This window comes from Geospiza fortis, unplaced genomic scaffold (genome assembly GCF_000277835.1).
Source record: "Geospiza fortis unplaced genomic scaffold, GeoFor_1.0 scaffold408, whole genome shotgun sequence".
In the NCBI taxonomy this organism is placed as follows: domain Eukaryota; kingdom Metazoa; phylum Chordata; class Aves; order Passeriformes; family Thraupidae; genus Geospiza; species Geospiza fortis.
The window spans coordinates 6,594,954-6,619,471 of record NW_005054330.1 but is presented as its reverse complement, the minus strand read 5'-3'; the positions used below and the strand labels follow the sequence as shown (position 1 = coordinate 6,619,471).

At 42.3% G+C, this 24,518-nt stretch overlaps 2 protein-coding genes across 2 annotated transcripts; one reads left to right on the top strand and one right to left on the bottom strand.

The window, feature by feature from the left end:
- Positions 1 to 794: 794 nt before the first annotated feature.
- Positions 795 to 13,729, bottom strand: LOC102034724 (melanotransferrin-like). The gene is made up of 18 exons (XM_005421500.2): positions 13,694 to 13,729; positions 10,506 to 10,640; positions 8,881 to 9,044; positions 8,422 to 8,521; positions 7,844 to 8,020; positions 7,422 to 7,584; positions 7,251 to 7,315; positions 6,455 to 6,612; positions 5,783 to 5,969; positions 5,479 to 5,627; positions 5,187 to 5,277; positions 4,814 to 4,882; positions 4,414 to 4,596; positions 3,977 to 4,133; positions 3,196 to 3,278; positions 2,198 to 2,382; positions 1,678 to 1,864; positions 795 to 1,389 (listed from the first exon to the last, which is right to left on the bottom strand). Exons 2-18 carry the CDS (start codon positions 10,555 to 10,557, stop codon positions 1,340 to 1,342), a joined length of 2,220 nt encoding a protein of 739 aa, XP_005421557.1. The 5' UTR covers positions 10,558 to 10,640; positions 13,694 to 13,729; the 3' UTR covers positions 795 to 1,339.
- A 1,015-nt stretch (positions 13,730 to 14,744) lies between these two features.
- On the top strand, positions 14,745 to 22,079 carry LOC115947917 (phosphatidylserine decarboxylase proenzyme, mitochondrial-like). The gene is made up of 4 exons (XM_031057489.1): positions 14,745 to 14,869; positions 17,089 to 17,183; positions 20,923 to 21,098; positions 21,431 to 22,079. The coding sequence occupies exons 1-4, from the start codon at positions 14,745 to 14,747 to the stop codon at positions 21,446 to 21,448; spliced, it is 414 nt and encodes a 137-aa protein (XP_030913349.1). The 3' UTR covers positions 21,449 to 22,079.
- Positions 22,080 to 24,518: the final 2,439 nt, after the last annotated feature.

Here is a 24,518-nt window from a genome sequence, read left to right as displayed (position 1 = left end):
GCAGATATTAAGCATGATCTCAGCTACTATTCAGAATACTGAGGCAGCATCCATCTCTTCAGAAAGCAGAGTAGCAGGAGCCAGGGAGCACAGAAAGCACAAACAGCTCCTGCTCAGCTCAGAGCTGGGATTCAAGGCTGAGGCTGTTCATGTACCCCAGGTTGTGCAAGGCAGCACAGTGCTGTTTGTGAATCATAGCTGGAGCACAGGATCATGCACAAGTCCTAGTGAGCATTGGTAATGTCTGTGTCTGAAAACAACATCCCTGCCCTCCCAACCCGTAAAATCTTGTGTATAACCCAGCTTTTTAATTTATCCCTGATCAGCTGCAGGCTGCTCTTGGCAAAGCTAGGCTGCCAGCACTGTGTTCTCAGAACTGCCTTCTCCCAAGTGCAGTGTCACACGGGCCCCACAGATGGCAGGGAAGCTCCAGGAAAGAAAGGCAGGAACACCTGAGAGGCCTAAACCAGCATCCTGCTCTTTACCTGCTCCTTCAGGGCCGCAGCTTGCTGGCTGCAAATGCAGCTGAGGATTTGGCTCTATCCCCATACTGGGACAAGACAGGATACAGATGATGAACAGATGATTTCTGTTCAAAGGGCTTCATATCACATTCAGGCAGTTTTTGCTTGTAAACCTTGTGGTGTTTAATTGATAGATATTATTTTGACATTTCAGAGAATCTCAAATTCAAAGTGTCAATATAAAGTAATGGTTGGAGGTCTTGACAAAGAGGAATATCCACTGCTGCAAGCATCCAGTTCTGCTGGATGTTAAATGTCTTAATACATTTATTTGTGAGAAGAAATGTTTTGATTTACTAGTAAAAAACCACTGGTTAAAGAAGAAATATAGATGTGCATTCAGCAGGGGCAATCTAGCTGCAACCAGAATCACAGATACAGGAAGACAATATTGCAACTACCAAAGTGTCAGTTGATTGGGGTTTTTGCATGGAAACTTTTATAAGACAAACTTGTTATAAGACAAACAAGGCAAAATGCTACCAACTAACCTGTGCCACTCCTACCAAGTCTGTATTTTAGTCCATGGTACTGGCCCTGCTCTTTCCACAATGCTGATCCTAGTTCTGTGCTGTTGGTTGTGCTGTTCCCCATGCTGCCATGCTCCAAAAAAGAAAGGGATAATATATGAGTAGTATTACATCATCATAAACATAAAATCTGCTGAAAAAAAAATACAAGGAGGTGTTCAGCATACATTTCTGGAGATGACTGTCTCCTTGCTGATTGCTTTGGATTGGTTGGACTTGCATGTTTTCCTTGTTCTCAGCAGTGATGCTGATGTTACGTGCCCTGCAAAGCCTCTGTATGAGCTGTCAGTTGGATGAGGATGCACAGATATCCTGTTTGCAGAAGTCCAAGATGCCTACAAACCAATAAGAAAGTATACACTTAGAGATGCTATCAGCTTCAAAAGTAGTGAGTTCTTCAGATGCTATTCATTAAAACAGCAAAATAGAGGTCAAATTCCCCTTTTGAATTGCAGTTACCAACTTCATGTCACAGAAGTCTAACACAGGACTCCTTAGAAATTTGTTATGAACAGGATTTGTTATGAACTACTCCATGCTGTCTAAACAAAAGGGCCATAGCTGTGCACACAAGGCTGCCTGCTGCAATTCTCTCTAACTCTGAATTAAGAACTTGTCTTTACCTGCAGGTGTGCAATTAAACACTGATTCTGCCAGCTGAATGAAAGACTCTCCAAGGATCTCCTGATAGCTTAGGTGACTTGCATGAACAAGGTACTGAGTGGTGTCCTTGAAAAGCAGATCACTTTCACCATACTTCCATGACTGAAAGAGTTGGAATTCAGAATCCAATTTGCTTCCCAGAGATTCCTGAACAGAAAAGGAATAAAAATTTCACAGCTTGGGTCATTAATAGTACTTTTATCTAGCACTGTTCATATTAGTACCATAAGATGCACTTTTGCAGTGCCTTATTTCTCAGCAAAAGTATGGCCTCTGTGGAATGGGAGCTTGGGAACTGGTGCCAAAATATCCCTTAAGACAACCCAAATAACTATCTTCTCAATCTCCTATGCACATTTTTAATTCTTTTGTATTGGATCTGAAGGCACTAGTATATAAAGCTTTTCATCTGGAAAGTGTTTTCAAAGTTGGACATAACAAATGGTAACATGCCAAGCTTTTCCCTGTTACCTGTCACACCTGAGATTTCAGTAGGAAGTCAGAGATTTTAGTGACAGTGACTGGTCGGGTCATGACTGTGCTGGGGGGAACGGGGCCCAGGTTACAGCCGGCCCATTCTGTGACTGCGGCGCGTGTTCCGTCCGGGCACAGGAGCTCAAAGTCAAGGGGGGAATAACCTCTTGCCCAAGCAGAGCTGCCCAGATCTGAAAAGAAAATGAAGTGAAAGGTAATCCTTTTGAAAAATTAAAGCAGAAGAGAAGGTGAATCTCAAATAAAATGTTAAAACTTGAGAGGGAGAAGTTTAGTCAATGTGTTCAAAACAAACACAGTGTGCTATGTGGTCATTTCCTAGGAATGCATAAGGACCAGGGCAGTGTTTTCACTGAGGTCAGTGAATTTAAGCTGCACCTATCAACTAAAATAGAATCATATCAAGGCATATGAACAGCTTATCATGTCTCATCTGCATCTGTAACCACATCCCTTTCCGGAAACAAAGGGATGCGGCCTACATGCCCTTTGCTTCCCCACACAAACTGCTAATTGCTGCAGGAATTCCTGTGGGTTTCCAGCCCCTTATACCTTCAGTTGATTTTAGAGAGATTCCTCTCTTAGAAAAGTCTCCTCTCTTAGTAAAATGGCCTAAAATAGAATTTTATTTTGCTTGAATGTGGGTTCCTTTTCTGCTTGACTTTAAGAAAAACATATTTTGAGTTGCCTTTTAAAGCTGTGAAATTTAAAGCTTCCAGAAATTTAGTGCAGTCTCCAAGGATGATTATCCCAACACACATCTTTGCACTGGGTGATTCTTCTTTCCTCTCTTACAGTATCTGAATGTTGAGCTTTACTGGAACACCTACATGCAGAAAGCTTCTAGCAATCTCCATTTCCAAACACAACTTCATGGACCGAGATTAAACCTGTACAGGCTGATCCTCATGAGTGATGGTTGCTTTGTGGGAAGTAACTGACATTAATGAACATTCTCAAAGGAAAAGAGAATATCTGCATCTCACCCTCTATGTTCTGGAGCAGGTTTGAGTGTTCCAGGAAAGCTACATCTCCAAAGCTTCGTCCACTGGGATTGCCAACTAGACACCTAGTGCAAGGAAAAAAAAAGGGATCAAAGACAGCACTACATGGTGACTGACATTTGGACAGTCATCTGAAGCTAAAATTGGAGTAGCTGGAAGTATCCCTCCCATCTCTAATCCCTTGGAATATGTTAGTGATCTCAGCATAGAGATTTGCTAAAATAGTCCTTTTCATTCCTTACAGCAGCTTCCAAGTCAAAGCTGCTGCATGATGTGCACCTTCACCCATGCCTAGGCGGGAAAGAGAATGGAATTCAACTAAACACATTATGTACATTTCATAAGAGTGCTTTCTTAAACTTTCATAAAAGTTTCACCTTTAATAGTCTTCTCTGCCTCTGTCTTCAACTATTTTTTTAATCTCCACTCTATTTAATTATCTCCTGTATGCTAGACTGCCTCTTACCACAGCATCTCTGCTCTCTGGTCCTCTTTCATCCCTTCCCTTTAATGAGTCAGTACCAATGCTCCAAGCCGTACATGTTTGGCAGCATTGCCTTGCTCTGGAAATGATTTAATGACCATTTTAAACCATCAGTCAGCTGAACATCCCATAGCAACTGCAACCAAAACAAAATACACCCTAGCAAAAGTTTATACAGACACATGCTTAACAAATAGGAAAAAAGAAGCTTCCAAAAAAAGCAAAATCACCAAACTAATCAGGCAATTGTGGCTGTTGTTCTGCATTTCTGACTCTCACCTGAGTGCTCCCATATTGCCATAGTAACGTTCGTTGTGACTGGCAGCACATCTGCTGGACACTCGAGCTCCTTCCACCTCCCCATCTCCAATGCACACCTTGCACAGGTTTCCATCTGCTCCTGGCATGCAGCCCTTCCAAAAGTAATTCTGATAAGCTGAGTAAAGAAAACTGAGATGAGATTAAGGCAAGGTGTTCCCAAGCCTCTTCACAAATGGGAAAAGACAGGAAAGAAATTTCATCCTAACAATTAGCAAGAAGAGGGCTAAATAGTGTGACACATAGTCAAACATGAGGAAAAGCTGCTTCAACACCTTCTGAAACTGTATTAATCAGTTGCTGGTTGGATCCTCATGGCCCCGTTTCTATTTTACTCACAAATTTAAGCTTCAGATTTTCATGGTCTAGTTAAGAGAGAAGCCAGAGGCAGCCCTTACCAGAGGCAATATCGCAGTTCTCAGTGTCATTCTGCTGAGCTCCCACTGTGTGTCTGGACAGAAGTAACCATCCTGCAGGACTGTACAGGTGACTGTGGCAGGATCTCCTTCCCCTAAGGTTATGGATGTGAATCTGTTTGGCACTTTTCTTAGCTAGGGCAACAGCATAAACTGGTGGTAGTGCTGTGAAACAATGACAACAACCAGTTACACCAAGGCAATTAAGTATTCCACAAGGGTACAGCCTCCCTTCCCTCCCTCATCTTGTCACTGTATCTTCAGTTACAGTACAGGACCTGCTCTTTGCTTAGCCACAAAGTTCTTGTCCTTGCACAGAAAATTCTATTCTAAACCAACATGCAAATAAATTCCTGCATAAACCCTAGAAAGTTTCTGTTACCTTTGTGCTTAAGATGAATCAGTTTCCCAGTTTTCTCCATGGTCTCAGCTTCTGGGGCACAATCTCCCCCTGGAAGGAGAGATAAACATTAAGGATCTTGCAACCGCTGTCATTCCTTTTACATGGCAGCATTCCTTCAAAACCCCTGTGATCCTCTTCAGCCATGTCAGCATCTTTGTCCCTTTAACAGAAGGGATAAAATAAACAGACCAAATGCTAGAGCCAGTTAGTGGAAGAGCTGGGAAGATATTTGGACATTTATACTGACTCCTGCTTCCATCACAAAACATCACAAACTGTGGAAATTTAACTATATTCTTAACAGTTCTTTTTTGATTCCCTCTCTTCTTGATAAGGTCACATGAGAACTCACCATAGCATTCTGCAGCTACAGGCACCAATCCACATCTCCCTGCAATGTACACATGCGTTGCATCCAGGGTGACTGCATCAGCCTCACTACTCTGCCAGCAGCATTAGAGAAAATAACAAAAACAGGATTTGCATGAATTGAGTATCCAAGCAGCAGGACTTCTCTACTGGCTGAAAATTCCCCTGCATAAATTCCCTCTCATTCCCACTCATTCCTCAAGCTAGTTTTCCTCTCTTTAGTTCAGACAAGACATACATAGCCAGTCTTACCCTGAGCAGAAGGAGTCTCCTACCTTGATCATTTCAATGCATTTGGTCATGGAAGTTGCCTGGACACAGACTAAGGGGTCGGATTTGATGTTCAGTGCCCACTCCTCACATTTGTGAAGCTCAGCATCACTGATGCAGCACCAGCGCACGACGCTGTTCTCCAAGGAGCTCCCTGAAATGGGAGCAGATCATGTCACCAGTGCACCAATCTGTGCTATGGTAAGGGGATTTTCAGGTAAATGCATTTGTGCCTGGAGGGAGGAATAATGTGGAAGGAGAACTTTCTCTTCCCTTTCCTTAGCTATAGTCCCCTGGAATGGTTCTCACCTTCATGGCCAAGTCCCTTAAGGAGAGCCACATAATCCAGACCAAGGACATAGGCAATCTCCAGCTGCTCCTCGAGAAGCTGCAGCTGCTGAGTGGCATCTCGGAACAGCAGGTTCTTTCCCCCAAAGGGTGCCGAACTGAAAAGTTCAAATCTGGCTCCTTCCTTTCCTTTCTGCCCAAAGAGGCGCTAGGACAAGAACAACATGTTTAAATGGCAACAAATCTGCTCATTCTTCCAGCAATAGGCAGCCTCAGCCTTCCCTCCCTTTGTATCAGTGGTCAAGATATCAAATACTATTTCTAAATTGAGAAAAAGAGATGAAGAAAAGTGAGCCCTGCCTGAACCTATGAGTCTCCCTCAGCTACATAAAAATTGATTCAAGTTCCATGGCAGGATGAACATCATTAGCCATTTTGCAGTTTGTGTGTTATGGCATCTTCCCCTTCTTTACTGATTTATTCTCAGTCTCCTACAGAAGAACACTTTAGAAAAAGGTAAAACCTTAGACAAGCCAGTGCAAGATCCTTCTCCAGAACAATTACAATTTTTAGCACTTTATTCACACTAACTATAAATTTCTCAAGAAAAAAGGCAACCTGGGTCATGACTGCCACACAGAGATGGAAGTAAAAACTGTGTCTGGACATGGACAGTTTATAATATTCACTCACTTGGATCATGCTAAGAAATTTGTTGGTGATCTTCTGGAAGTTGCTGCGGGTGACGATGCCACGGCCAGGCCCCTTGCCCAGGTTACAGGTGCTGTATTCAGTCAGCTCAGCTGTGGATCCATCAGGACACAGGAGTTCATATTCCTGTTTTTCTGACTCTGAAACAAGGAGACACACATGAATCTGTGACCAGAGCCATATCTTGTCAGCAGGCACAGAGATGGAATATAAAATGTTTTTCAGTGCAGGTTGCTAAAGGTTATGCAGGCAGCATGGTGTACCAAGCATACTTGGGAAAGTTGTCTTTGGTAAATACTTCTTATAACAAAGAGAGGTACCTCAGCCAGAGCTGCTCCAAAATACTCTTTAAGCTATACTAATGTAAATACACTTATTTAAAAATACTTACCTGCAAATACTGCTGCTAACCACCTTTGGTACAGAGCTCATCTGAGTTTAAAAGTAGACAAGGCAGGTGTACAGGAACTTCACAGTTATGCAGCTCAATATGCTGAATTTTAAAAGGAATCTTGTAACTCAAGCAAAGCAAATACTGACAGCTAATTAAATCATTGTCTGCTCCTATTTTAAGAATCTCCTGCGAGCAATCATTGCTCACTCACACTTTCCTGTTCTGTTTCTTTCTGAGTTGTGTGGAGAGCCAAGAAATATCCCTGAACTGCTTGCAGGGATTGAATTTTCCCTGGAAACAACAAAAATATATGGATATCCCTCAAACACCTACACAGGAAAGAGCACAGCAGAGATTAAAAGAAAACTGCATTTTTAAGATTACCTGTGGCACTCATAATTCTTAGATGATCTAAAAAGGCGACATCTGCCACTCCTTCCTTCAAGCACCTGCAGGAAGACAAATGCCATCCTATTAACATTTCACCTGGCTTTCCTACCTTAAAAGTTCTTTTTCCCCCAAAAGTGAATTCAGGCTCAGTGTCCCAGAGCTCACCTGAAGGCTCCCTCAGAGTCATAGAAGGGTTCATTACTGCTTGTCTCACAGAAGTGGTTCCTGTCTCTGACATAGGACTTTTGTCCTTGGCAGAGAGCACACAACCGGGGAGCAGCAACACCAACCCCAGGGATGCAGCTTGCATTGAAAAACTCACTAATTGCTGCAGGTGTAGGGGAAAAAACCAAAACAAAATGAAAGAAAAAAGTCAAATGGGAAAAAAATCAGAAGAGGAAAAGGGGCCCAACATCTCATGTCCAGAACTAGTTCATCTGTGAAAGAAAAAAGTCAAATGGGAAAAAATCAGATGAGGAAAAGGGGCCCAACATCTCATGGCCATAACCAGTTCATCCTCCATCTATGCTGGCATTTCAGTTACATTTGCTGTGGCCAGAGGTAGCCCTATGGCTCCTACTACCTACCTTGGCTCAGAGGTTGGGCCTCATCCCAGGAAAGATAATTTCTTGCCAGGAGAAAGCCAAGGGGAATATTCCAGCCTGATGTCCACCTGGCTCCATTGTGACAGCTGCGCACGCCTCGCAGACTCTGGATATTCAGAGTTCCTCGCTTGGCAATGGCCACAGCAAACACACAATTTCCTGCAATAGCACAAAATGTGTAACAGAGAAAAAAAATCTTAATCTGCAGCTTCCATCTCTGAAGAGGAGCTGAACTACTTCAGGGAACATGGCTAAAGAAGAAATTATCTTAGGGCTATTCAGTGTAGGTACTCGTGCCAGGAACTTAACCATATACTGGCTACATGGCACTTGTCAAACAAGCAATACAAGTTTGTCAGTACCACAGGCAGAAAGGCTACTGGGCACAAAGACCCACTGGTATTTTATTCACCATCATTAAGTATTTTAGAAACAATTGTTAGCCACTCCATATTCCTACAAAGTTAATAAAAAACATATTGACTTTTTTTTCAAGAAATCTAGAGCCATTTCTTAGCCAAATCAGAAGTACAGTTTATTCTTCAGCTTTCCCAGCCTACCTTGATCATAGATCTCTTTCGCCACCACTGCCAAACCGTACAGCTTTACAGCAGAGTAAACATCTCCAGCATCCAAGGAGGCAGCATCTGCTTTATTTGCCTTTAAAACAACAGAAAAACCCTCAAAACAAGTGTGTTTACAAGGAAACAAACAGAAGGTTCAAGACCACAGTTTCTGCTTCAACAAATTTTAATTTAGTAGTTTTCTTTTGCCTATTTATTTCCAAGCAGCTGTCACTATTTCTTGGAGATTGCAAAGACATTAGCTGGGGTAAAACAGTACACCTGGCAGGATGCTCACAGGATTTAATTCTTGCCTCTCAAGTGACTGTGTACTTTGTCATTTAAGCAGTTCAATTATTTCAGTATCATTTTATTTTCCCATCGTTTCTGTTTATCAGTTACTTTTCCAAGAGGATTTGGACACAAAATCAGTTTTTAAAGTCTCTGTGAACTCACCCTGATTTTATCAATGCAGTCATATGTATTGTGGGCTCTGATGCAAGAAATCCTAGTGAAGGAACTGGCAGCAGTGAGGGGCAGCACAGCTGTAAGCACTTTGGAGAGCTCAGCACACTTTCTTTGTTCCAGGTCAGAAAGGGTGCACCATCGAAATTTCTTCCCTGTAGTGTCAAAAAAGAAGTCAAGATTTGTAGGATTTCATGAAAAACCCTCAGTTTAACACCTTATGGAAGAGAGAGGTTATTCTATTTTATTTAACTTCCCAATAACTTGTTTGTGCTCACCCACACACCCACACACTTACAGGCACCCAAGAGATGTGACAATGTGTGACCAAGGTAATTTTTTCCCAACATGAGGACAATATTTGATGCTGAATCTATGTCTCTTTGCTTCCTTTTGACTGAAAGCAACCAAATAATTTTAGGCAGATTTTTCGAAAATCAGCAACTATTATGGCAAAATCTGCCACAGAATCTTCCTTGCTTCAACCCCAGTGAATTTTAGGTAAGGCTGCCACCCAAAATTAGGAGGAACCAAAGGTGAGGATGTGTTTATGGTTATGGCCTGTTTTCCTGTTGGCATAGCAAGAGAAGGAATGGCACTTACACTGCAGGGTAACCAGCTTCCTGTTACCAGAGTGCAGATTTTCTCCCAACAAGTCAACTGGGATGTGACTCTATCAGAGCACAGGCCTTCTAACCCTGATGTAAGCATGCATTCTCTGGGGTTTATCAGTTTTACAGCTGCCCTTGGTTATCAATACAGGCCATGCTTTTAACCTTTGCTCTGCTGTTTCCTCTGGTGCTTTCACACACCAAAAAGATGCAATTAAGGGTGGAGGTGAAGGTGAAACTTCCTTTTTCAGAAGGATTTGGAGGCTCAGTGGGTTTAAACCAACTATAAAGCTACATCTTAAAGGAATCCAGACATGCCAACAAAATTTCCTCTTTTGCTTTAGGCTGCAATTACTCCATCTTGTATTATTCCTCTGAAATATGTCATCATATGCATCTCCAAGAAGATACTAGACATTTAAGGAGGAAAATAGTGATTGTTGTAGACAAAAATAGCATGCAGTTATGTAACTTGAGAAAATCTTAAGCCATGTAATGAAAACCAGGACTGAATGCACAGAAAATGCCACAATATCTCTAACATTGTCATTTCCAGATGTTTAAGCATTTGACTCTCTGGAGAACTATTAATACTAGCAATGTGTACAATTAAATCATTGAAGTTTTTATTTCTGTGAGCACAGCATCAGACATTAGTCCTCCACTTGTTTTGGTGTTAGTTCACCACAATTCCAAGAAGAACCAGTAGTGGCTTTAGAGGGGAGCAGCTTGAGGTCCCCTGCTTCATTCTGACACCTCTAACGAGTACACAGATCTCAACTATTCAAAGGAAACAAAGCCTCACTGAATTACTAAGGAAGTTGTGCATCAAGCTGCTTCAAAACTAAAAGGTCACCATCTGCCAATGATCAAACAGAAAAAATACAGGCACGGCTTCAACTGCAACTTCTTTCTTTGCACAGAGGAAAACAAAAGCAAAGCTTTTATTAGTTTGAATACCACCCAGAGGCAACCTTTCTCTCTCCCTCTCTGCATCAGCCTTACCTGAAGCCAGCAAGGAGGTGATTAGGACAATTAAAATCACTGTCTTCATCATTACAGCTGTTCAGCAAGGATCTTCTCTCTGCCCTGACGCTCTGCCTTCTCATACCAGGAATTCCACAGTGATTACTAAAGCTTCTGCAAGATAACAAGGGGGGTTAGATATCAACGAGGATAAACCAAGATTTTAAAGAACAAACTGTCAGAGGATGGTATATCCTCGTATGCAAAGGAGAAGGGGACAGGGTCTCCCCTTTCCTACCCAGATAGAAAATATCCATGCATTTTCTGCTCTATTTTTATCAGACACAGAAAGAAATGTAATCCTCTGCTTTAAAAAGAAATAGAACTTCTGCTGTTTCAAAAGGCACCCAAAGCCTTTGGGAGATGGGCAAGATTTACACCTAACTTACAAAAAAGATACCAAAAGCTAAGTGAATTATCCAAACTACTGAAGGCTCCTTCTTACCTTATTTTTTTCACCTGATAATGGTTTATCTACTGAGTAATTTTAAACAAAAAGTAATCCTATGCCTCCCTAAGAATTCAGAACAGACCTGGGACACTGTTGACTGTCTTCTCTTCATTCCATTCCAGCCCAGCAATATCATCCAAATGGCTTTATTCCCCTATTTTCTAATGCTTAACCTGAAGTATTATTACCTCTTAATTACTCTACAGCAGCTATTAACATCATTAATTCTATAGCAGAAAAAAATACATTTATTTATATATTATATATGAAAGGAAAAATACATTTATGTATTATATATAAGCAGAAGTGTCTGATGATGTATAAAATACTGTGAATATGTTTTAATCTTTTCTGTTCAGGAAAGAATTAACTGTTCCAAGAGTTCTGGAGGAATAGAGTCTTTATCCTACTTTCTTTTCCTTCTTCATCTTACTGATCTCCCTGGTGCTTTGTTTACTTCATGTATTTTTGCAGATACATTTCCCAGATTTCTTTTGTTGCCTTATGAACCCTTCCCTAGTGATTCAGTCATCATTCCCCACCTGCCTCTTTCACACTCACGTATTGCACATCTCTTGAGTTTCACAAGTTCCCTCTCTAGATCTGCAGCATTTGTTGGGGTGTTGTTTCCCACTGATCTGATCACAGAAGAAGTTACACAGAACCACAGGATGGTTTGAGGTGGAAGGGACCTTCAAGCTCATCCTGTTCCACCCCCTGCCAAGGGCAGGGACACTTTCCACTAAATCAGGTTTCTCCAAGCCCCATCCAGCCCAAGGCATTCCTCATTTCTTCCTGCACTGCCTGGAACAGAGGCTAGACAGAGTTAAAGGAATGAAGTAGGTATTTATTAAAAGGCCTTCAAACAATACACCCTGGGCAGTACAAGGTTACACCCAAGATGGACACAAGATGGACAACCAGTCATGAGTTTTCACACTTTTATAAGTCTTGGACCATTTAAATATTGGGGTTAATTGTCCAATTACAGCTTCAGGCTATGAAGTCCCATCCTCCCAGACTGCTCTCCTCAATTCTCCATTCTTTACACTTTATGGGCCGAAGATGCAACAGTATCCTTGGTTCCCAGGCTGAACTAGGATTGTTTTGTCTGACTAAACTGTGAAGAGAATTGCTTTGTATTAAGTCAGAGTTACACACCAGGGCAGTACAGAATCTGGAAAATATGAAAGCTAAAACTTAAGGCATCACCTGAACAAACATTCTCAAGCCCCAAGATCTCCAGTCTCTCATTTGTTGGAGGAGCTGTGGTATTAATCCCCTCTTTGAATTGACTCAGCTGCACAGGCCCAGCACAGCTCAGTACCCTTAGGGAAGTTTTATCCCTCAGTGAGTGTAGACTATATAATCTCACCAGATGTGAAAAAACCCCATAAATGTAACAACAAGACACATGATAAAAGTAATTTTAAAATAGCTACATGTCCACATATTTGCTTTTAATTCCAAGGAGAATTATTAGATCAGGACAGATTATTAATCAGTTTAGCCTTGTGACAATTATTTTACACTATAAACAAGAGCGTTACATTTAACTGCACCTTAACCTCTGAATCACTTCTCAGTCAGTTCTGGGGAAACTTGTCTGTCTGGCCCAGCAGTGGGGTGCTCTTACACATCAAAGCTAATGGTTCTTGCAAGGCTTGTACCAAAGCACCTAACAGCATCAAATCCCACCTTCTTTGAGGTTTTACTTTGTGCCAATCCTACCACTGTGTACAGGATGTGTAAATCTAAACAATTCAGTCAGCTAATAATATTACTGCTTCATGAGGTCTGTGTCTGGATTTCTCCTCAAATTTCACATATTTAACAATGAAAGGCTTTCCTGTACATGTTTAAGATGCTTATACAGATACTACTACCTATAGTGATGTGAAAAAAAGGCAGAATCACATGAAGGTGTTACAGACTTCATTTAGGCCTGGTCAGGAAAAAATACAAACATAAATCAGGGATTTAAATTAAATTAATCAGCTTGCCTGAGGACCATGTCCTAAAACACTAAGGATGTGGAAACACAGCCAGGACTCTTGAATTCTTTTCCTACTGATTCACCATATGAAACTACCCCACTGCCACCGTCAGAGACAGGTAATTAGCTACTTCCCAGCAGTGTAGCATTTATTCATCTAGGGATGCATCTAAGAGAGTGGAAAACCAAATAACCTGTATAAAATTCACTCTGGGCAGCAGCCAGCCAGGCAACATCCAGGCAAAAGACACCAGAGGAGAAGTAGGTGTTACTGCACTACCCGACCAGCCACCTCACTTGGAGGAACAGCATCGTGTCTGTTCCATGTCCTGTGTCCTCTCCCTAAAATCCCTGCCTTAATATTCCTGGTGGTCCCACACCTGGGGCAAATACCTTACCTGTGTGTCAATAGCAGTGCTGAAAAGCAGCTGAGCCCCATCCGCCTCATGCTGAACTCCCACAGCAGCGCCCTCCTCCCGCTGGGCACAGCCCACAGCCCCCTCGTGGGGCAGCTCCATCCCCACAGCACAAACCCTCAGGAGCCACCACCCTGTCCCCACTCGACATCCCCGGGAAAATGTCCCCACATCCCGTCCCCTCAGGGCCGGCCCTATCCCCACCCCACATCGCCTCAGCGACGGCCCCTTTTCCCCCCGCGCCAAGAGAACAGCCCTCCTCACAGATCAAACCCCCCCTCTGAAGAACAGCCTCCCAGCGTACCCCATTCCGGGTCTCCCCTCAGGAATGAACCCCTCCTGTCACTGTCACTGTCACTGTCACCATCACTGTCACTGTCACTGTCACTGTCATTGCCATTGTCACTCTCACCTTCACTGTCACTGTCATTGTCTCTGTCAACGTCACTGTTATTGTCACTGTTATTGTCACCATCACTGTCACTGTCATTGTCACTGTCACTGTCACTGTCACCATCACTGTCACTGTCACTGTCACTGTCATTGCCATTGTCACTGTCACCTTCACTGTCACTGTCATTGTCTCTGTCAACGTCACTGTTATTGTCACTGTTATTGTCACCATCACTGTCACTGTCATTGTCACTGTCACTGTCACTGTCACCATCACTGTCACTGTCACTGTCACTGTCATTGCCATTGTCACTGTCACCTTCACTGTCACTGTCATTGTCACTGTCATTGTCTGGCCCCGGCAGCCCTGTCTGACAGCCGGCACCCCGCGGGGGAGGAGGAGCCGGGCCGGGGGCCGCAGCCGCCCCCTTCTCGCCCCCCTCGTTCGCTGACGTTTCCCTAGCGGGGTGAGTGCAGTTGTCTCTGCAGCCTTGGCCCTGCCCTTGGCATGGGTAAGGAGCCTTGCCCTCCTTCCCCAAGCTGGAAAGGAAGATAAGGGGGTTTAAGTATTTTAAGAACGAGAAGCGTGTGGCCTCGTGCAGTTCTGACTGGGTTTGCAGTCTGTAGCTGTCAGAGTGCAGGTGCTGAGCAGCAGTCGGTGGATGGGGAGCAGCTGCAGCCCCTCGGGTTATGAAATCCGGGGCATGGCTGGGAGCAGGAGCACCTGGCCGGGCACCGAGACTCCTCTGCAGGAGATATCCTCTTACGGCTTGTGCTTTTCATAGCAACCAAACAGCTTAAGGAATGCTGTTTCTGGGCCGCAGATCCCTGTTCTTGGATAGAACACACAGTCCCCTTATTCCCCCTTCTCTCTCAAAACCTGGAGTAAACACCTTGTGCACAGAGTGTTCTGTTCACTCCGGCCTCAGTGCTGGCAGCAGACTGTTGCCCCTTGCCCAGAGATGGCTGAAGACACAGAGGGGCTGCAGTTAACAGGGAATTTCTTGGCAGTTCCTTCTCCACCAGCCTCCAGTCAGGAGGGAGAGGCAGGGGGTCAGTACTCCAACATGCATTTGTACCCACCAAGGTCAGGCTGTCAGGAGCAGGGAAGCTGAGACTGTTTTTAGTTTTGTTGTCTTTGTCTGTTGTTAGGCGGGTTTCAGAGTAAGATGGAAACTGATTTTCCAGTGTTGGACACCAAAAGCAATTTTGGTAAGAGCTTAGGGTTAGGTGTTGTGTCCTTCACTGTCTGAGGAGGTACCAAGTCCCAGGTGCCCTGCCCTGCCTCACAGCTCCTGGATGCTCCTGTGAAGCCAACACAACTCGTTCTGTTCTGACTACATTTTTGTATAGACTGTTATGTAGGAAGGCTAATAAATGTCTCAAATACTGATGCTTTAGGCTGCAGTTAAGTTTTAATAATGTTTTCATTACTTTTTAGGATTTGAAAACTCTTCTGCTAAATTTAAGTCTAATACTAATTCGATTAGTTCTTTATTTCTTGAATCCCTTAGAAGTAGCCCACAGGCTCCCAGCTTACTGATGAGCAAGTGCTCCTTTTATCCCAAGTGTTTTAATATGTTGTAAAACAGGCCTTGTAAGTCCACAAATTACTGTAGGCCTGGTATGACCCAAGAGCATCAGGTGACCTCGTTGTTCATGGCAAATCACAACGTGTTGCTCTGTAGAACATACAGGTTCTGTATGTTCAGCACTTTTTCTGTCCTGCCAAGGAAATGACATCCTAGGAGATGATGCAGCAGTGGGGCATGTTTAGCACGTGGGTACAGGAATGTGGGGCTTGGGGAGGGTCTGTCCTGTCATGTTTGGGTTAATGCAGGGATTTTAACAGAGACCATGGAGCTGAAGGGCACAGTGAGATATTCTGACACTGTTGCAATAGGGATAAGAGAAAACTTTGGCTGTGGGTTGTTGGCTGATGTTAAAGCATAGTTACCAAGTGTGCTGACATAATGGTGTGACTTCTAGACAAGAAGTCTGTAGATTCTTCTTTGAAATAAACAGATCATGCCTATATGTAACTCAGTAGACACCTGAAATTAAGTCTTTAAACTCTTAATAATCACTTCCTGAGATTGAATGGCCCCAAATGATGCAATAGCTTGTAAGCTACTGAAGTAATTGTGTCCTCCATGTATCTGATCAAGAGCAGATGAAAGGCCAGAGGGCAGATGAAGACATCCCAGCTGTGGCATTGCCTCCTGAGAGTGAGCAAGTTGCACAAAGATCTGGTTCTCCCTAAGGGTCTGAGCTTGTTGGGGTGAGAACTCTGTCCCTCTCCTCCCTGTGATCCTGTCTGACAGCAGGATGTTGCCAGGCCACAGTCAAATACTTGTTTAAACATGCTTATTTACAGACTTGGAACAGTTCTTGTACAACTGGATGTCTTCTTGTCAGATTTATTATCAACATGAAATTCAACATCATATATTAAACACACAAAAAGTCCTGGGTGAACCCTTTCTCTATATTGGCCAGTTCCAAGTCTATTTTAGGTATTTTCAGAGGGGCAGAACCACTCTCAGTGCAGTTCACCAGTGAACAGAGTGGTAAGGTAAATTCTAAAGAAGAGGTGCTGTGCCTGGCAGCCTTTTTACTTTTTCAACTCACCACTTGGTCCAATAAATGCCATTGCTTCATAGAATCCAAAACTTCTCTATACACCCTTCCTCCTTCCCACTAAGGAGGTAAGGTAAAAACTACAAGAACCAAATCCTAAGTGAATCTACATGAAGTGAATCTAAAAACTACATGAACCAAATCCTGAGTGTCTCTCTAGACAGTTGCTGTTGTAGGAGATTCTTAAATGACACAGTTGTAGCAGCCCAGTGAAAATGGAATAATCCCAAGTACTAAACAATAATTATAAAATTTACCACTCTATTTGCATTTTAGAGCTCCAGACAGGCCAAGATACAGTACGTGCTGATAACATAAATAGAGGGCTATTGGCAAGATCAGCATCTACAATACTGAGAAAAGTATCACTGTTACTGCAGCCCAAGAGGAACATGTCAATATTTGTTAAGAAAAAGAAAACATAAAGATGCATCTTTAAATATATACCTGCAGGAGCAGTTGGATTGTTGGACTTTTCAAAGTTTTTTTAGGAAAGGAGTCAACCACAAGGGACTAGGCTCAGTGAAAATTTTATGATAACTTGAGTAGACTTTTCCCTCTGTTACTCAGCTGCTAAATATGAGATGGTCACTATGCTGAACTACTGAAATGTGCATTATTAGACATTTGTACTTCAGCAGACACTTCATGTTTGTTGTATTTCAGGTTGCTGTGCAGCTGTAACTTGCTGGTGCAGAGGAACCTGTGTGTTAGAGCTGGAGTCCTCTGGAAGCAGCCTCCTTCCAGGACATTTTTCAGTGGTAAGTGATGGGTGGTAGCTACAAGTGGTTTTAAACTCAGGGTCACTCACAGTTAATCAAATTGTGGTCTCATATTGGAAAAGATAAATTTTTTTAAATGAAAGGAGTGGGAGTCCAGCAGCAAATACCAATTAATGGCATTTTCTTAGACACAAGCTTCAAATTGTGTTTTCCACATAGTAAAAGAAGTATATTTACCCTTTTAATAAGATTTATTATGAGCTGTTGTTGTTTGTTGCTTTCAAACTTTACAAAGCATCTGAAGCTTTTTCTAGTGAAGATGATTCCTGCATAGCAAATTAAAACCCATGAGTCATAGGTTTATTTTTCTTAATTAATTTCTGCACTTTAGTTAGTTTTCTCAGGAGTCTAGAGTTCAAATATTATTTTTTTAAAAACACAGTATAATTTAGCAGAAAAATTCATGTTAGGACAGTGTTTTTACAATTTAAAAAACCCACTTAAATGAACTTGATGAGCAATAATTTGTGTACTTTCCACACCTACTGAAGTGACTGACTGAGAAGGGCAACATCAAACTTATGCATATTTATAATATTCAACTGTATTACCTGCTTTGTAGTGCTGCTCTTCCCAGGTGTTCACCTTGAAGAGTCTGAGAAATTCAGATTTCAGCAGTTTAACAGCCCTATAAGAATGAAAAGGTATAAATATCCTTTTATATTTCAGTCTATACTGATAATTTGATTAGATCAGGAAATCAGAGTAGGTTTACATGAAATGTTTAGGACTTAGTTGAAATGGTACTTGCACTTGATGTTTCTGTAGCTGGGTAATGCTGTGAAGATGAAATATTACTGTTTGCTTTTAAGGAATATTTGTAAACTTGTAGCATGTGCATTGCAATATATGCACAAGTCTTCAATTTTTCTTTCCTTTCCACTGAGCTATTGGTCCCATTTTCTAAAACCATTTCTTTGGGTTAACTGGCCTGTCCAAGTGCTTTGTCTGGCATATCATATATGGATATTTCATTATTGAAAAATATGCTTACACAAATCAATAAAAGATCAGGGCTTTGTTGTCTATAAATCAAAGTCATTAGAGAAAAAAAAATTTGCAAGTTGAGACATAATGCAAAGTTGTTGATCACAAGGAAGAAAAGGTCATTTTAGTCAAAATTAGCTTTGAGTTTTGAACAACTCAACTTTTTAGCCTGACATTTTCTAATTAATTGATATTTTAGAGTCTGATTTAGATTTAAAGGAAAGATAACTCTTCTCTAATTTTATCTCTATCCCTTATAATGACCTCCTCTAAGTGTTTGTGTCATGTCCTGGAAGAAATTCTTAATTTGGTCAGAGTAATGGAGCAGCATTTATGTTACTGCATCTAACTGCATAATGTAAGTGTGGAGAGCACTCCTGCCATTATTCAGTTTCCTTTCTCATCCTGAATTTTCCAGCCTTTCTGAGGGAATGTGTCTTTTTCACCTGTTCCAGAGAAGGAAACTGTTACTAATTCTTTTCTCCTTTGCTGAGTATACTCAGTGTTTAAGAGAATTCTGGAAGAGGTTGGCTTTATCTGTGAGGGCTTCAGATTTAGGGTAGTATCTAAAATGTTATTAGTACACTGACAGTCCTGCATCTTTTTCCTCTTGCCCTGCACTTGTTTCTGGTGGCTCTTGTGCCAAAGATGGGCTCTCCACACACTCTCATGCTGCTTTCCAGGGAGAGCAGTAGCATCAATAGAGAACACGATGTTCAGCTGAAATCTAAGCAGTGCCAGCTGCCTGAACCTGGCTCTGTTGCCAGAATCAGTAACTACTGTTCTTGTCTTAGAATTTGTACACTTGTGTGGGAAAGGTGTGGAATTTTGTCAGGGCAAATCAGCTTGACAGTGGCACGTTGGATGCCTTTGCAATGATAATGTTTTGGAGACCAGTTACAGAAGTGTTGTTTCATTAATGCTGGAGATGGGGAAAAGTCAACTCTTCATTTATCAACAACTTAAATTGTGTTTGCTGTGGCTTGTGGAACACCACATGGTTTGGTCACTGTTACAGGAAGAAAAATGTTCACATGGGTGTAATCAATGCTCTTGAAGCAGAAACTGCCTCTCTCTGGATCCAAACCAGAAAAAGCTGTTCTTGCTGAGGGCTTTTAGTTTGGGAATTTGTGAAATTGCTGAAATAGCTGGGCAGCTTTGCTAACTTAGAACCAAAGATGTGGTGGAAGGGAGTTAAAGGCTTTAGGGCTAAAGAGTATCATTGGTCTGTGTACAGACATTTCTGTTGAAATAGTGATACAAAGTTGAAAGGTTGTAGAGTCTTTGTAAATTCCAGCAAGTCTGTCTTTTTAAACATTCAGCTGTTCTAAATGATCCCTCTCCTTCCCTGAGTATTGTTCTTTAGGAAAGAGAATCTTAACTGTAACTGTAGTTGCTGCCTTGTTGTTTTTCTCCCCCAGAAAAGAAAATACTTTTTTTTTAGAAGGAATAAAGCTGGTTTTGTTTTATGGTGCATTTGGGATATGTAGCAATATTTTAAATCACGAGTGTAGGAAAGAAAGTATTAAGAAATATTATTTTGATAAAACAAAATGTGGACAAGAATTACTTTTATTTGGCATCTTTTTGCAGCATCATGGCTGAATGCTTCTAATCAACTAAATTCCTTAGAACTAAAGCTTTCCAGACTTCAAAACAATTGTGCTTTGTCTCTTTATGTGCCTAGAAATAGAGTTGGTGTTGGCTGAATTCTTTTGGTTGCTAATGCATCCTTTCATAGTCAAACCCTAAGAAACCTGACTTTGGAGGAAGTTAAAGTTCATTGGGTTTGATTCTGGTGCATGCAACTTAATGATTGCTGTGGAAATGACAGCAATCAGTATCAAGAATTGGTTCTGGGCATTTTCTCTCAGGTAGTGACTCCTACTCATTGCTGAGAACTTCTGAATGGCTGGCAGACACGAGCAGCACAGTCTAACACTGACTGAGCCCCGGACAGATTTGTTTTCTCTGAAGGTTTTGGAAGGGAAATACTCCCACAGCTGTGCCTGCCCCGTGCTCGGTCTGTTGCTTAGTGACCACACCGTGTCCTTGTATCTCACAGGGACTGCAAGGCTGGACTTAGGCAGGAGGAGCTTGGTAGTTACTCAGTAAAAACCAGATTTAATACTACACATCGCTTTGTTTCATGTGGTGACTTCTATTACAGCAGAAATGGGCCTGTTTTCCTGTTACCCCACCTACTCTAAAACGGGTCATCATTTCCTTCCCTCTTCCAGTTAGCTGCACAGTCTGAGGATTCCCTATCTGTAGTGAAAGCTTTAACGACTGAGAAGCACAAAGCTTCACTGTGGTACAGACTGTTTCCCAGCAAATGATTATTCCACACAGTACCAATGTTCTCACAGCTGCAAACTATGATAGTGCTGTCAGACACTAATTCTGTGTATTTCTCCACAGGGCTTTCAGGGAGCACAGTTTATACATATTTTGGGGAGAAGAATGTTGGAAGCATGTGGGGTGGCAGGGACAGGGATGAGGTTAAAACCACAGATGACCAATTAGTGGTGGTCAGTTGAGTTACAGGAACTTGGTAAACTGCAATAACTGGAGTACTCAGGAGCATCTGCACATACCTTCCTTCTGTGTCAGATTGATTTTCTAATCACATTTTCATCACCCCAGCTCATATCCCTCACTGCTCAGGATTGCTTTCTCTTTACTGTGTAGCTGTTCTCTTTCCTGAAGTCTGGGATTTTTGCTGTTACAGACAGGAAGAAGCTTCACACTGCCTCAGTGGGCCAAGTCTTCCGCCTGCGGCCCTTCCATGTTCTGGTAGCTACAGGTGGAGGATATGCAGGATACAGAAAATATGAGGATTACAAGTTGCAACAGTTGGAGAAGAGGGGCATAGAGGTGCCTGTGAAGCTTGCAAGTGAATGGGAGGTAAGAAAATTGAGGCAATTTTACTTCTGCCATGTTTGATGCAAAGCTCCTTTGCTTCCATTTCAACACAGGAGTCTTGAATTTGCCTCTACTGACAACGTGTTCTTGACAACTCATGGAACTGAAGTTTCTGTCACTTCAGTAACTCATTTGGCTGAAGTCATGATACATTAGCAACTGCCAGCAACTCCTCCATCTTTTAGTGTGGCTGACACCTTATGTGCTTTACAAGAAAGCTGAGATGGAATGAATGCCTGGTTAATAAAAATTTACCGATTTCTTGAATGAATATACAGCAAGATTTTTTTTCATAGGTTTTTTTTTTCACTTAGGTCTGTAATTCCTCTTGATCCTGAGGGATTTTTGCCTTTTCCTTTTGGATTCCAAGGAGTTGAGGAATTATTGTGGAATTGCAGGAGGTGTCTATGGTATTCATACGTCAAACACCCATTGCAGCATTGAAGTAAATACTTCATGACTTCCTGTAACTACTGTATTGCCTTTGAAGTATTAGGTATATTGTTCAACTCCATGTTGGACAGTTTAAAATATATGTGGTGCTCTTCCAAACAGCCAGATGAGTGCCTGCTTCAGTGTCATTTCTGAAGGCAAGGAGTTAAAGATTCTAGGATTGTAAGGTTGTGTAGGAGATGCTTCAGTGTGACCTCTGGCACTCCACAGTTTCTTTGCATTCCTGAGCACACTGCCAGTGTGTGAGTGATTTGGCCACATGCCTGTGGGAGACTAGGCTGGAATCCCTAAATTTCAGTAGTGACCAAAACCAGATATGATCCAGACAGTCCAGATGCTAACAGCTTAGCCTGTGATAGCTCCTGAGGAATCTGTCTGTAAATCTGTCTCCTGTGTATTCTTATCATGCTGAAGTTTGTTTCAAATGGGTTCTGATTAAAAAAAGAACTGGTAAGTGTCCTCAGAGTATTTATTTAACAAGGCAATGTCAATTCAGTTTTGATGCTTGAAAACAAATATTCTTTTGTTATTGTTCATATGTTTTGGTATGAAATTGGGTAATTCTCTTATTGCATTTGCATTCTTTCATTATAGTGATATGCTGATTTGTTATTATTTGGTGAAGCTAAGAGTGTTGCTTTTGATGAAACAGCCTTAAAGGATTTGGTTTTTACAGTGGGGAAATACAAAGAATTTCAAACTGATAAGCAGGGCCCCAGATGCAGTAGACCCTAGTAGGAGACACTAACAAGACATCCCAGTCCTTCCTGATGTCTTGAGTTCTGTTGAATGCTTCTGTGGGAGGGAAAGGAAGCTCAATAGTTATGAGGAAAAAGAGAAACTGTGGTCAGACATTGCAAGAAATATTCCAAACAATGAAGGATTCAAGAAAAATAAGAGCTGCATTGTTCCTTTTTATTGTAGAGTGAAGTGGGGTTTTTTGCTGACCTATCATTTTCCATTGTTTTGGGGTTTTGCATCACTGGGCTCACACTAAGGGGTGTGGAAGGGGGGGTGTTGTCCTGTTTTTAGGGCAGAATAAGCCTTTGCGTTGGCAAAGAGAGACCAAGTGTGACTGAATGGGCTTTGAAAGAGTAATGCAGAACAAGGAACTGGTGCATGTGCCCTCACTGCCGAGCCTGCTGCTCTGAAGTGCTGATTCCACTGTACCAGCCTCGTGTTCCTGTGGGAATGTGGACCCTCTTCCACCTGCCAGCTCTGTGTGAGGCAGATTGCCCTGCTTCTGAGAAGACAGATACTAAATGTATTAAGCCTGCTGAGCTGGCAGGGGAGCTCCCCTGTAGCAGAGGTACATGCTGGGAGCCTCATTGAGGTGTGCATCGTTTTTGACTGAATTACAGAGTCAGTACACTGCTGTGTGGTTTTGTTTTGCTTGAGCTTCATAAAAGGATGGGGCCAGAAATTAATCTGGTGCAAGTCAAGTGTCCCTTAAGTTTCTCCACAGGGAAAGGCAGAACTACTGTTTCTTTAGCACAGACCTTTTCTTTGTGTAATTTTCTTAGAGACATTCTGTCGCTAATAGCTTGAGCTGATTAACGCCTTAGTGTCTCCTACTGTGAATACCAGTGGGGATCAGCTTTCATTTAATTAGATGAGGTAAAGCACAGGGCTTGGAGGGAGACAGGTAGATGTTTATCAGATGGATGGAAGCTTATTGTTCCAAATCTTTGCTGTCACAGAACATTTCCTGGCTGGGATCTGCATGCATGGCATGCCATTCATATGCTAACTAGAGGCACTTTGCTTCTTCTTACCTGGGCACCAGGGCACTGTTGATACAGGATCAAATAATGACTGTGGGAAAGCTTGACCAGAGGGGGAGTTTGGAGGAACAGAGTGAGCAGATGAACCAGAGTTTTGAGAGTGGAACTTGTAGGCATCCTTTGCTCCTGTAGTTTGCTCTGTTCTGTGTAAGGAAAAAGCAGTGTTTGTTGGAGTGACTTGTGCCAGGAAAGCACAGTAAATGTCTCTGGAAGTGAGCTGCAGTGTTCAAACTGCAGCTTATTGTCGTGGGCTAGTTTTTAAAAACAACTTAATTCACCAGGAAAATGTTCGAGCATAGGTTTAGGGTCTGGATTCTCAGAACAACAGTCTTTCCTACTGATGGCAGGAAGTGCTTGTATTTATGTAACAGTGGATACTGGAGCTCATAGGGCAGTACAATACAGAAGGTGCTTTTCTTGGCCCAGAAGAGACACTTAGTGTTGTGGTAAGAGGTGTGTTTCAAGTTCAGGAAAGAGCTAATAATGAAAGAATATCTGATTTTTTTTTTTAATTCGACTTCGGAAGAAATATAATCTCCAGTTGGTCTCTTATTCCTCATTCTTGCTCCCAGATTCTGATGCTTGGAGTTTTATTGGAGCATCTATGCAATTATATTAAAAAAATCCTTGTAAAGTGGTTCAAAGTACACCAGCAAGATGTTCAGAAAATCTTAAAACCAGTGACATTTCAACAGTATCAGATTGTGTAAAGGCTGCAATAGTGTAAATGTTTTTCTCGGTTGTCCTGGCAAATGGAACCAAATAAAACCAGTTTGGGTTTGTGGGTTTTTTAAAAATCTAAACAGTGAAAAGACCTCTTGACTAGATGAGTCTGTTCTGTCTCGTGCAACTTCCTGTGCATCTTCCTGAGCGTCTTGCTGGGCTTATAGAGCACTTTAGCTGAGCTTTTCGGAAGCAGTTTGTGAGATAGGAGCACACTTTCGTGCTTTGGCTGCCAGTGCCTGTGTGGGATTGTGTTCCCGCACCCGGCACGCGGTGGGAAGCTGTGCAAGGCACAGAATCCGCATCGGTGCCTTGCTGCCCGACAAGTCTCTTTCCCCGTTGTCCGGGCCAGCGGCTCTTCGGGAAGCGCTGATCCCCAGGAGTGCCTGACCCTCCTGGGGCAGCCCGTGTTCCGGAGCCCTCCGCTCTCTTCCTTTGCGTT

Excerpts from the sequence above, each read along its gene's own strand:
- LOC102034724 (XM_005421500.2), bottom strand. The coding sequence starts at position 10,557 with ATGATGAAGACAGTGATTTTAATTGTCCTAATCACCTCCTTGCTGGCT. Across the intron at positions 5,278-5,478 it reads AATGCATTGAAATGATCAAG|AGTAGTGAGGCTGATGCAGT; the intron begins GTAGGAGACTCC and ends TGCTGCTGGCAG. Across the intron at positions 4,883-5,186 it reads TGTAGCTGCAGAATGCTATG|GGGGAGATTGTGCCCCAGAA; the intron begins GTGAGTTCTCAT and ends CTCTCCTTCCAG.
- LOC115947917 (XM_031057489.1), top strand. The coding sequence starts at position 14,745 with ATGGCTGAAGACACAGAGGGGCTGCAGTTAACAGGGAATTTCTTGGCA. Across the intron at positions 14,870-17,088 it reads ATGCATTTGTACCCACCAAG|GTTGCTGTGCAGCTGTAACT; the intron begins GTCAGGCTGTCA and ends GTTGTATTTCAG. Across the intron at positions 17,184-20,922 it reads TTCCAGGACATTTTTCAGTG|ACAGGAAGAAGCTTCACACT; the intron begins GTAAGTGATGGG and ends TTGCTGTTACAG.